This window comes from Micromys minutus, assembly GCF_963924665.1.
Source record: "Micromys minutus genome assembly, chromosome: 2".
Classification (NCBI taxonomy): domain Eukaryota; kingdom Metazoa; phylum Chordata; class Mammalia; order Rodentia; family Muridae; genus Micromys; species Micromys minutus.
This window is the reverse complement of record NC_137971.1, coordinates 86,347,714-86,361,577: the sequence shown is the minus strand read 5'-3', so window position 1 is coordinate 86,361,577 and position 13,864 is coordinate 86,347,714. Positions and strand designations below refer to the sequence as shown.

General features: G+C 36.3%; 1 protein-coding gene across 1 annotated transcript in view; it reads left to right on the top strand.

The window, feature by feature from the left end:
- Positions 1–13,864, top strand: part of IPO7 (importin 7) — a 37,251-nt gene that overhangs the window by 12,688 nt on the left and 10,699 nt on the right. Inside the window, exons 5-13 of the mRNA XM_080911148.1 lie at positions 4,193–4,349; positions 6,173–6,262; positions 7,203–7,297; positions 7,411–7,495; positions 9,787–9,921; positions 10,593–10,692; positions 11,988–12,064; positions 12,219–12,335; positions 13,330–13,419. Of these exons, the coding sequence (XP_080767274.1) occupies positions 4,193–4,349; positions 6,173–6,262; positions 7,203–7,297; positions 7,411–7,495; positions 9,787–9,921; positions 10,593–10,692; positions 11,988–12,064; positions 12,219–12,335; positions 13,330–13,419 (946 nt within the window). The remainder of the gene's footprint in view (positions 1–4,192; positions 4,350–6,172; positions 6,263–7,202; positions 7,298–7,410; positions 7,496–9,786; positions 9,922–10,592; positions 10,693–11,987; positions 12,065–12,218; positions 12,336–13,329; positions 13,420–13,864) is intronic.

Sequence of the window (13,864 nt, the reverse complement as noted above, 5' to 3'; positions counted from 1 at the left end):
CTCTCGGTAGGTACTGGTAACAGGCTTAGATTTGTGAGTATGCATGCGCTTGTTTGAAGATGATTGGAGTGCATTGAGCATTGAGCACCTTTTCTGTGAGTTCCTAATTCATGTTTCTATAAGTTCCTGCATCTGCCCTGCCAAGAGTTAAGTGTATAAATATTAATCTACATAATTTCTTCTTTTTGAATTAATTATAGTTCAAATAAATATTTTTAAAATTTTATTTATTTGAGTATACTGTAGCTGTCTTCAGATACACCAGAAGCGGGGACAATGGGTCCCATTACAGATGGTGGTTCACAGAGCCACTATGTGGTTGCTGGGAATTGAACTCAGGACCTGGAAGAGTAGTCAGCACTCTTAACTGCTAAGCAATCTCTCCAGCCCATAAATTCTGTTTAAAAGAAAGATTTTAGACCAAAAAATAATCTTAGCTCTGGGTTTGATTCCCAGCAGCCTTGTGGCTCACAACCACCTGTAACTCCAGTCTGAGGAAATCCTAAGTCTTTGTTTTGGCAGTGGCAGGTATACAAGTGGTATGCAGGACATACAACATGCAGGTAAAACATTGATACACATAAATTAAAAAGAAAATAGTTTGTGTTTTAAAGAGAAGTAAGCCAAATAGTGAGGGATCTTTTATTTAAGCATGTGGTCAAAGCAGGGAAATTGGTAGGCATATGAAAGTATGGTGTGGAAAAATTATAAGGAAGAATTATAGTATAGTATTGATGACCTGACCTCCATTCCTAAGAACTGGATAGATGCCACCTTTAGTCCTCTAGTTCTGGAACTGCACCATTTTGGAATCCCTTTTCAGAGAACTGTACTGTTCTGAGTAGGCATGAAAACACACCATTTACATCCTTGGTACTGGTGTTTTCTTGTGTCCCCACCAGCTACCCATCTTCCTGCTAAGGAATGTTCCAGCTGTTGCTCCAACTTCTATCAGAGTGCCAGTTGTAGTTCTGGTAAGTGAGTGACTAAAGCCAGGAGAATAACAAGTTGGCAATGTCATTAAGAGGATTGGAATCTCTCTTAGAACCTTAGCAGGAAAGAACACGAGGAATTTTTTTTTTTTTTTAGTGTGTTACGGAGGAGGCTACAATATAGGAATTACAGATTATTTTCACATCGTGTTTATTGAGCACGAGGTATTTACATAGGTCTGTGGGAATTCTAAGAATATTCATGAGGAAAGCGGACTTTGGCCTTTAGCATCATATATCCTCAGGAAATGTTTGTAGAAGATCAAAGAGAACATTTGATGAGGAAGTAGTATCACACCTTATTGAATAATATGATCAAATGAGAAAAGAGTGGAGAGCCATGAGCATGAGCTAGTAGAAAAGGGAGTGCCTAATGGGACATGTAGTTCTTGGGTAGATTTTAGGGGTACAGCCAGTCTTGTGAAATGTTAAGAGTTCAGGTAACCCCTGGTGAGATGCTAAGGTGATAGTTTTGGTTTCATAAATTGAGACAGAGCTGACCTTAAATATCCTACATAGTTGAGGGTGAATTTGATTTTCGGGTTCCCTTGCCTCTAAACTCAGGTTCTGGATATCACCACACTTAGTTTATATGCTATTGAGCATCACAGTTGGGTCCATATGTATGTTGGACAAAAAACTTGTTTTGCTGGTGAGGTAGGAGTTTTTGATACTGAAAAACCACTTGCTTTACTTTAGAACAAAAGAATTAAGCCAAGTATGATAGTGCGGACCTCTAATCCCAGTACTTAGGTAACAGAGGCAGACAGACCTCTCTGAGCTTGAGTATAGCTCGGAGTAGACACAGAAACTGTCTCAAAAAAAAGGGCAAAATTTTTTTTTAATTTAATTCTAATTTAATGGAGACCTATGAGTGTGGTTCATTAGTTTGGTATACTACTGGAAACTTGTGGTAGTCAGCTTTATGTTTTATATAATTTAATTTATTACAGAAATCTGCCTGTCTTTGCCTGGGTGTAGTCTTTTTATTAATGTCACACATTCAGAATCTCTTGGGTCACTCACAGTATAATAATATATTTTGTACCATAAATTATTTTAATTGCCACTAGCTTGCTAACCAATTCCTAACCTAATATTCAGTGTGATTAGTGAGGTATGTTGGTGTCAGGAGTGCATTTGAGTACCTCAGTGTGAGGTATTTGACCCCCAGATGTAGGGTGTACATCTGCTGAAAAAAATCCAAATCCTCTTTGCAACAGTCTCTTAACATACGCTGAACTGTGTTGCCAGCCCTCATCATATACATTTCTTTTATACCTTATAACTGTTTACCGACTTGGCATATGATAGTCTTTCTAAATATGTGTGTGGTATGCATGTGTATGTTGGGGAGCATGTGTGAATTACGAAATGCTTGTGGATGTCAGGACAACTTTCAGTAGTTTGTTCTTTCCTCTCACAATGGGTTTTTGGGGATGGAACTCCATCTTTATGCCTGCACAGCAGATGTTTCTAATTGCTGAGCCATCTCACCAGCCCATGATAATCATTTAATAATGCATGATGGGTATAATTTCTTCCCTATTAAAATATTTAAAATAATAGCTATGTTGCTTATTAGACTGGATATTTCTTCTCTATATTTAACTTCTTTGTGTAGAGGCCAGAGAATGACATCTGGTATTTTGCATTTATTATACCTTTTCTTTTTCTATTTTTTTAAGTATCCATTTATTTTTAATTGTGTGTCTGTGGGTACTTTTAGGAAGCCAGTGATCTTTAGATCCTCTGGGGTTAGAGTTATAGGCAGTTGTAAGTTGACATGCTGGGAATCAAATTTGTATATTTCTGTGAAAATAGTACACATTTTTACCTGCTGAGCCATGTCACCAGCCAGAACTTTTTGTCTGTTTTTATAACTTTTTTTCCCTTAGTATGTGCATACCACAGTGTGCATGTGTAGATCATACAGCTTGTAGAAGTTAGTTAATTTTATACCATGTGTATTCCAGAAATTGATCTTAGGTTATCACAGCACCTTTATTTGCTGAACTATTTTGAGGCCTTGCCATTTAGGATTATATGCATGTTTTGTACCTAGATTTTTTTAAAACATATTTTTATGGGTATGTGCATGCCTGGTGTATGCTTGTGGAACACATGTGCAGGAGCCTACAGAAGTCAGAAGAAAGCATCAGATCCCCTGGAACTGGAGTTATAGTCAGTTGTGAGTTACCATGTGGGTGTTGGGGATTGAACCTTAGTCTTTGGCAAAAGCAGTAAAATGCTTTTAACTGCTGATGTGTAGATTTGCACCTGGATTTTTAACAGGATGAACCCAGGTCTTTGTGCTTTACTTGCAGAGCAAGAATTTTTATGGACTAAACTCTCTTCAGTCTTCCTAGTATTTTGTTTTGATTCTTGACAGTTTACTTTGGTTATCATTAAACTCTGTAAGATAAATGAATCGAGATCTGATCATGATGTGTTGACTGTAATGTCTTTTGCCTTGGCCTGTTATTCTGGGAATATTGATGTGTACTACCATGCCTGACTGAGAAATCTTTTTATTTTATTTATTTTTATTTAAAGTCGGGGTCTTTGTCAGGTGTGGTGGCATTCAGCTTTAATCCCAGCCTTTATGAGGCAGAGGCAGATGGATCTTTGATTTTTGAGGCCAGCTAGCCTGGTCTAGAAAGTGAGCCCTAGGATGGACAAGTATACACCGACAAACCTTTCTTGAAAATCTGAACTAAGGAAGGAAAGAAAAGGTTGTGGTGGGGAAAGGGAGTCTCATTTTGTAGCTACCACTGGCCTAGAATGGGATATTTACCTCCCAGTGCTGGGATTAAAGGTGTGCACTGTCACATTCAGCCTAGGAACCCAACTTTTAAAGAAAACCTGTCTCCATCTCCCACCCTGAATATGGAATGCTTCACAAGTTTGTTTTCCTCAAACAGGAGCTCTGCCAGCTAGCTGTCTTTGTATTGTTTCTGTTTCAGTATGTATATGCTGGAAGTAGGCACCTACCTTAATCTTTTAAATTATCTTTCAGATGCTGGGGATGGTTTTTTGTTACTTTTCCACAGCAGTGTACCCAGTTTGATTAGAGACTGTTGCTAGGACTCTTAAAAGCAGACAGGTTTGTGTGTGTATGTGTGTGTATCAGTTATGGAAGTATATACATTGTGTGTATACATTCTTCTTACAGAATTAGTTTGTATTCCTACCCGTAGATACAAGAAACCAGAAGAGCGAAGTCCGTTAGTGGCAGCCATGCAGCACTTCCTGCCAGTTCTGAAGGATCGTTTCATCCAGCTGCTTTCTGATCAATCTGACCAGTCCGTCCTCATCCAAAAGCAGATATTCAAAATCTTCTATGCTCTTGTTCAGGTATTTTGTTCTGTTTTCTAGACAGCATTTCTCTGTAATCCTGGAACTTACTCTGTAGACCAGGGTATCCTCAAACATAGGGATCCTCCTATTTCTATCTCCCAGGTGCTAGGATAAAAGGCATGTGCCACCATTGACCCAGCTCCAGCAAGGGAAAATTTTCCTTCCACACTAATTTTTTATTCTCTGCTATGCTGCCCTGAAGTGCTTTAGTTCTCCTAGAGCTGTGTGTGTACTGAGTGCTGAAGTCAGAGACATGTACTATTGTATCTGTATTATATATAAGGAGCATGTATGCATATACATGTAAAGACTGCTTATCATTTACCACATTAAAAGAAAATTTGTAGCATTTATGTTAATGATTACATTTGACAGTCTAACTGGTGGTGTATACCTCTAATCTTACTCCCAGGTGGTGAGACAGGAGAATCATGAGTTTGAAGCTAGCCTGTGCTGCATGGTGTATTATAGTTTTGTCTGGATAGCATTGCAGAAGACCTTGTCTCAGAAAAAAACCTGAATATTCTTAGATACCACCATTCCAGTAGATAGACTCAGGAGTGCATGTGAGGGCCAGCTTATGTTACATACTGAGGAACTGAACTGTCTCTTAAGAAAGGATATGTTGCCAGTATTGCAGATCAAAAGCCTAAATAAGCATGCTTCCCACAGATAAGCAATCCTAATAAATCTGACATTATAAATGGCAATTATTAGTTCCTTAGCTGTCCAGCTTGACTAATTTTTTATTTTCAAAATGGAGGTTTTACTATGTAGGCCAGGCTAGTCTTGATCTCCCTTTTTCAGCCTAAGGAGTAACTGAAACTGTGGATATACCTGTCTAGGAAAGAGTCCATCTAACAGCTAAGTAGTATCTTGGGATTTCTTTGAAATCACATGTATCCTCTATTCTCTCTGAATAAACACTCACAATCACACAGACAAACTTGATAGACAGATATACACAGACTGGACAGTCATGATACCAAAGTATACTACCACTTTATGTAAGTGGGTGCCCTCTAATTCCAGCAATTTGAGTGGGAAAGGCAGAAGGCTTGCCACAGTTTGAGGCTTTCTTTGTATACATACCAAGTTTCTGGGCACCATTACTAACTACATCATGAGACCCTATCTCAAAATTAACAAAAATTCTAAATTGCATAGTTTATATTTCCAGATGCCGAGTAAAGATTTATTACAATTTATTAAGCAATTCCTCTCTTTAAAAACGGAAAACAAGACTGGAAAAAATGGTGTTAACAGTATTTACCTGATATAACTAAGGCCCAAGGTGTTTTTTCTAGCACTAAAAATAAATGAGTGGATGAATGAATGTATATACATGCTTTATAAAAACAGAAAAAGGAAAGTAAACAGATTATAAAAGCTTAATCTAGGCATTTGTTTCTTTTCTTCTGCTATAAAGAATCCAGAGACATTAATATTTTATTTCATTTCATTTTATTTATTTACACTGCAGTTCTTCATAGTTCTGGCTGTCCCGGAACTAGCTCTGTGGACCAGGCTGTCCTGGAACTCAGATCCACCTGCCTCAGTCTCTTGAGTGCTGGGATTAAAGGCATGCACCACCAGTGCCCAGCTTGTGGATTTAAGTTGACACAAAGGTGCTGCTAGAATCTTGGAGATAAGATGTGATACCAGTATAAGCTAAGTAAAGTGAGGCTGTCCTTAGTGTTTGCCAATGTTCACTAAAGAAATCAGTCTTATGTTCAGTGTAAATGGAGGTTGAGTGAGTTAATTATCTTTACTTTAGGTATTGTAGGACTTAAAAAATACTAATTTTGTTTTTTAATTAGTATACACTACCCCTGGAGCTGATAAACCAACAGAACCTGACTGAATGGGTGGAAATTTTGAAGACTGTTGTGAATAGGGATGTACCTAATGTAAGTTCCAAAATGTTTGTCTGTTTCCCACCCCCTGCTCTTTTTTGGTATGTGTTCAAAGAGTTATTTCAGAAAAATTAGTTGCTTTTTGTATTTCATGCTAACTCCCTTTATTTTCCTTTTTAACTACTACTAAATTGTGACCTGATAATCTTGTCAGATGGCCATGAACAGAAGAATTCCATTTTCTGGTTTACCACATTTGTGATTGTCTCAACTCAAAAACCCAAACTGTTGATATAATTCTTATTATCTTTAAAATTATTTTTTAATTTTATATGTAAGGAGTTATATTTGCATGTGTGCCTGTGTACCGCAAACATGCCTCGTGCCATGGAGGACATTATATACCATTAGGAATCATTATGCTCTTAACCACTATCTCTCCTGCCCTGATAAATAATTTCTACGCCAAAGAACTTAACCGATTTTACACATGCAATTTGTTGTGTGTTACATTTATAGCTATTCAGTAGTATTTTTCTTAACACTTAAATGGTGATTATCTATAGTTGCCATGATATTTCTACTAATCTTACTTTATCAGGAAGGGAATAAGGAGGTTATTAAATATGCGGTAACTTATACACCGAGTAGAAACATCTTTAGTAGTTATGCGTGGGTATGTTCTGTTACATACTTTCACTCTAGTGAGGACAGACATTGATGATAGAACTGATAGTCCAAAGTGACTTACCTGATTTGGCATTTTTCTCAGTGGCAGTGTATGAAGGTTTTATTAGTTCTACATTCTCTGTTAACTTAAAAATATCCTGAATGTGTTAAGTAGAAATCAGCTTATTCTTTTAATGATTTTTAAACTTTTAATAAAGTTACTCATACTTTAGGTTCTTTGTTTTTATGATAGCACATTCTTACTTGATGGAGTTCTTTCTAGAGTATAATGTCTCAATATTATTACATAAATGTCTTTTTAAAGGAAACACTTCAAGTTGAAGAAGATGATAGACCAGAATTACCCTGGTGGAAATGTAAGAAGTGGGCCTTACATATTTTAGCAAGACTTTTTGAAAGGTATGCTCTTGTCCATACATGGTAATTTGAGTTTATTTTTTCCTGCTTTTGCTATTATGAATGGAAATATATAGTATTATAAGGAAATAATAGTCACATTCATGTTCATATAGATATGGAAGCCCTGGGAATGTTTCTAAAGAGTATAATGAGTTTGCTGAAGTCTTTCTGAAGGCCTTTGCTGTTGGTGTCCAGCAAGTAAGTATAACATTGCATAAATACAGTAAGTTAAGTAAGCGTAACATTTATTTAAAAATTTTTATGTTGCTCCTAATCTCTTATCCTTACCCCTCCTCTTCCCGTTCTCCCCCCCAACCCCCCCCCCATTTCTACATGTGCTCATGGCCGGCCTCTACTCCTATTTCTCTCTCTCTCTCTGCCTCTACTACCTACCCTCTTAACTTCCCCATGACTTGAATAAAGTCTATTCCATAGTTAAAAAAAAAAAAAATGGGTATTTTGCATGCATACCATTTTGTATGTATACCACTTGAGCATGTCATGTGCACTTAGAGCAGCAGCATTCAACCTGTGGGTTGCAGCACCTTTGAGGAGTCAGACAACCCTTTCACAGTGGTTATATATCATATCCTGCATATCAGTTATTTACATTATGATTTATAACAACAAAATTACAATTATGAAATAACAACAATACTTTCATGGTTGGGGTTCATACAACCTTAGTAACTAATTGCACTAGGAAGGTTGAGAACCACTGCCATATAGACTAGCAATAATAGTGCACCAACATGTGAGTTCTAGAAATCAAGACCAGGTCCTCTGGAAAAGGACTTGTTGCCCTTAATGACTATTGTCCTCTCCGGTTCCATTTTTGGTGGTTTAGTTGATGTGTTTGTGTGTGGGTGGGGGTAGGTGGATGGTTTTTTTCTGTTTCAAGAAAGGGTTTATCTGTCCTGGAGCTCAGTTGGTAGAACAGGCTAGCTTCAAACTCAGAACCAGTATACCTTTGCTTCCCAAGGGATACATTTAAAAGAATACACCGCTAAACTCGGTTTTTGTTTTGTTTTATAGGGCGTTATCACTATGTAGTTCAGGCGGACTTGGAACTTAACTATATATTCCAAACTGGCTTCACGTTCATAGAGATTCACCTCCTTTTCTCTTGAGTACTGGGAGTAAAAGTGCATGTCACAGTGTCTGACTCTAATCCTAATTTCAAAAATGTTTTTGAGAACTCAAATCTTGCCTTGTTGGCAAGTTTGAATGAATGCATTTACCTAATGGTGGCCAGTGAAGAGGAGAAAGGGAAGAAAGTATTATAATTGAAGGCATTTTGTATGACAGAAACCGACAGCCTCATCATGACCGTTTTCTAGAGATCCCAGTTTTCTAGAGTCAGGGCAGTGTAGAGTGTTTTGTCCTTGTGGCTTTCAAGTCAAAGACAAATATGAGAGATAAAATGAAATTGGTGGGTAAATACAACCTTTTTTTTCTGTTGTAGACAGTTCAGCTTTTTGTTTGTATGCTTTTGCTTGTTTAATATTTATTAGTGGTTTGCTTGCATGTATGTTTGTATGAGAGTATCAGATCTCCTGGAACTAGAGTTATTATGGTTGTGAGCTGTCATGTGGGTACTGGGAATTGAACCTAGATCCTCTGGAAGAGCAGCTAGTATTCATAACCACTGATCATATCGTCAGATTCTGCCCTTTTTTGAAGGGCTATATTTGTAAGTATATATATCTTTGTATATGATACACATGGAACCACTCCTTTACCTCTACACAATATTGTAATATCCAGGCCTGAGAGTGGTACATAGTGGAACTGTGAATAAATGAAATAAGGAAAAGACATCATCTTGTCTTTATTTATTTACTTATTTCTTGCAATAGTGTTAATCTATAACTAGTAGAGCCTCTAAGTGAGTCTTTAGTTTGTAATTCAGCATTCTGAAGTATCACATAGAACTAGAATTGTTGATTAAAGCTAGTCAATGACAAGCCTTGTAAGACTTCTGAGAAAGGAAATCAAGCATAGTGCTATTTGAGTAGTGAGGATTGGTGTGTTGTGGGTAGCACAGGGGTTGTCTCAGTTACTTAGCTGGAACAAGACCTTTGATACAGCCTTTCTTTGGTTTACTCTTTTACTGTATTTAAAATATTTTGCATGAGGGGCTGGAGAGACGACTCAGTGGTTAAGAGGACTGACTTCTATTCCCGAGGTCCTGAGTTCAATTCCCAGCAACTGTATGGTGGCTCACAACCATCTGTAATGAAATTTGATTCCCTCTTGTGTGTCTGAATGCATCTGCAGCACTCGTATACCTAATATAAAGAAAATCTTTAAAAAATAAAATTATTTTGAATGCCTTGAAAACATTTATTCAGAAAAGGTTTTAAGTGTCTTTTTAAATGTGTTTTTGATTTTGTGGTGATGTCTATTTATGTTTTTACCAGTTTATAGTGTTAAATTTATCTGAATTTTGTTTTAGATTTAACTTTTTGGTTCTTTTTTTCCCAAAGGTTTTATTGAAAGTGTTATATCAGTACAAGGAGAAACAATATATGGCTCCTAGAGTTTTACAGCAGACATTAAATTATATTAATCAAGGAGTTTCTCATGCTCTTACATGGAAGAACCTGAAGCCTCATATACAAGTAATAATTTTCTTTCTGCAATGTTCGTTTTCTTTATTGGTTTGTGTGGTTTTGTTAGTTGTAATAGAAATAAAGTTATTGCCATAGAGGTAGAAAATTTGTTGAATTCTTTACTTCTTTAATTTGTTTGGTTGGATAGTACAACATAAGAGAACACTTTGAAATATTGAAAGATATTTTATGAATATTAATTTAGCTACATTTTCTTCTAAATTTCAGTCATTAAGGCAATATTTAAGCGTTGACCATTGGATTAGGTTGTGCAGGAGACTGCTTCCTCAGACTGTTTCTCACATAATTGTCTTAACATTTATTTTGGTAATTTACTAGGTTTTAGAGTTCTAGGATTTGCTTTTCTTTTCCTTGTTTTTTACTCGTATGCACTAGACATTGAACTTGGGGCCTTGGTACTATATAACAACACTCCGGTTGCACAAAGTTTATAGTAAATGCTTTCAGCATAAATGCTACCTATGTACGAGTATGTCTTAGTACATGTTTGTTACAATTGGATGGATAGCTTAGGAGTTAGGCTGACAATGCCTTAAATAAAATTTGGGAGATTGCTATTAAATTTCATATATATGTTTTTTCCTTTGCTATTTAATGTAGATTGGACAGGATAAATTTGAAAGCTGAAGGCTGTTACTTTCTTAACTTTTAAATTGCAGGGCATTATCCAAGATGTTATTTTTCCATTGATGTGCTATACAGATGCTGATGAGGAACTCTGGCAAGAAGATCCTTATGAATATATACGCATGAAGTTTGGTAAGAAAGTCCACCTTGTTGCTGTCTGTACGATGGTATAGGCCTACAGTCTCAAGACTAGGGAAGAAAATACAAGCTTATATTCATCTATGTAAACAAATCTGAGGATAGGATGAGCTGAGTAAGACTTTGTCACAAAACAAAACAGGGTCAGTAAGGTTCTTGCTGTCAAGCCTAATGACCTGAGGACTCAGAGAAGGAGAGAGGTTGACCACTACCATAGACTGCTATGGTATATACCTTCCTGCTATACGCACATAAACAAGTGAAATGAAAAGAAAAACCTTGTGGTTGGTTTGTTTTACTTTCCTTTGCTTTTTGGTCCTCATCTACCCAAAGGTTTACCTAGCACACAAGAATTCCTCTAACAGCCCCAACTGTCCTGGAACTTACTTTGTTGATCAGGTTTGCCTTGAACTTGCAGAGATCTACCTGCCTCTGCATTCCGAGTGTTGGTATTAATGCACCACCACTGCCTGGTTAACTAGAAGGAAGGATTTTTAAAGGAAATACTTAATTTCCACGTTTAGAAACAAAGTATTTTAGTTTAAGATTATGGAAAGTAGTGAGTAGTTAGATCAAAAATTTTCTAGTAGTGTTTTGTATAAATAATAATATTAAACATTGGTAAATAAACTTTTAACGTTAATAGAAAATAGAATCTGAGTGTTTTGGGTCCTGGCTACTTAAGAAGCTCCAATGGTAAGATCAGTTGAGTTCAGCATTATTAGCCAGGGAGTCCTAGTAAGAGCCCATCTCAGGGAAAATAACAAACCACAATTTGGTAAATTGTAAGGTAGCTGAGCTCTCTGAATTTGTCTTTGAAAATGATTTTAGATGTAAGCCTTGATCAAGTTTTTTCACACTTGGGAAGATTTAAAGTATTTAAATATTTTGCTTTTATCTATCAATGGTGGGGATCAGACATAGGACATTGTGCATGCCATGCAAGCTTACTACCATAGAGAATACGAGTACACCCTAATCCCATTAAATATAGTTGGTGTGGGTTTTTAATACAGAGGCTAATAACCTTGAATTTAAGATTCTGGTGCTTCAGCTTATACTGAAATTACAGGAATGCACCATTATATCTGATTCAAGGGCATTGATTTTTCTAGCATATAATTTGCAGATTATGGGATAGGAAATATTTTGCAAAGAAAATTAGTAAACCAGGCACCATATGCCATGTGTATAATTCTCACAATTGTGTTAAAGACAAGAGGAAGAGAAGTTTAACCCTGTGGTAAAACAAAGCAAAAATTGTCTTTTTCTCTGTATTTGTTCTCTAGATGTGTTTGAAGATTTTATTTCTCCTACTACTGCTGCTCAAACACTTTTGTTTACGGCCTGTAGTAAAAGGAAAGAGGTGAGTTATGAAGTAGATAATATTTGCTTTATTATTTTAAATTTCTTCAGTTTTACTTTTTAATGGTTTTTTTTGTTGTTGTTTTGGGGTTTTTTGTTTTTATTAGTCTTATTTATCAAGAATTGTGGGTTATTTTATTATTTTCCTTTTTCAGGTACTGCAAAAGACTATGGGATTTTGTTACCAGATTCTTACTGAACCTAATGCTGATCCACGTAAAAAAGATGGAGCCTTGCATATGATTGGCTCTTTAGCCGAAATACTTCTGAAGGTATTCCTTTGTGTTTGAGTGAGTGACTGATAAAGAAAGAAATGTATATATTTATATTTTATATATATATAATAATATGTTGCATAAGCTCATGTTTACTCATATTAATATTTATTCATACATATTATCATGTGTGTAAATGTAACACATATGTAGAAACCAGAAGAGTTACAGGCTGTTGTAAAGTGCTGGTGTGGGTTATCGGATCTGAACACAGGTTATATGGAAAAGCAATGTATATGTGAGCTACCAAACTAGAAGTATTTTTATGCCTAAAGCATTTTTTTAATGTAATGTGGCATTTTTCTCTTGAGTTGTATGACTCACATTGACACCAGAAATGTGCTGTTAGCCATTTCTTTGGAGTTAGAATTAAATTGTATTTCTTTCCTCTGTGTGTGTTTGAGAGAGAGAGAGAGAGAGAGAGAGAGAGAGAGAGAGAGAGAGAGAGAGAGAGAGAGAGAGAGAGAAGAGAGACAGAGACAGACAGACAGACCAATCAACCAAAAGTCTTAATGGCTCCTGGAGATCAGCTCCACCTCCTGTGTGTGAGGATTATTAGCTACTGTTCCCAACTTTTTAGATGTTGCTGTCCAAACTCAAGTCTTAATGCTTTTACTGAATTTATTTTACCAAGTATACTATCACTTCAGCTACCTTAAGTATCTAACTAGACAATACTCTATTGAAAATTGGGCTGATTGCTTTCTAATTATAGAATTCTAAAGCGTCTAATTGCTGGAACTCTGGGGATCAGAGGTGAGATTCATCCTTGCGTTGGTAATGAGGCAGCAAGAGCCTCTTGTATTTCTGTTAAGGCCCTGTTTCAAAGAAAAATAAGACTATAAAAATGTTGTGTTAGACAACATGAGATTTAAGGGATGAGTATCAGTTAGTGTCACTATTAAAGTTGCTTTTAACATTGTCATGTGTATTTGAACTTGACAATTATGTTTAGAACTCTTATCTTTTTATTTTATTTTTATATTCACAGAAAAAGATCTACAAAGATCAAATGGAATACATGTTGCAAAATCATGTATTTCCTCTCTTCAGCAGTGAGCTAGGATACATGAGAGCAAGAGTAAGTATTAATGTTGTATTATTTGATATATTTTTATGTTTTGTAAGGAATGACTGAAAATTAAAACTCGGGTTTGAAAAAAATTAAGACTTCTTTTTCTGTAAGCCTTGATCTGGCTGCTATAGTGCTGTGTGCATAGTTATCATCTATGTCTGGTAGCAATTTCTGTCTGTGTTTTGCATTCAGATCTTGTTATCCACACAAAAGTGTGCAGCCAAAGAATAACTTGGGATCATAGTACTGGTCTAGTGTGTGTGTTTGAACACATCTCCCACTGGCCAGCCTCCAAATTCCCAGACAAACATTTGGAAAGAGCTTAGTTGGAAATCTATTTGTAGTATCTTCAGAATCAGACACACACACACACACACACACACACACACACACACACACACACACACACACACACACATATATATATATATATATATATATATACTTCCTC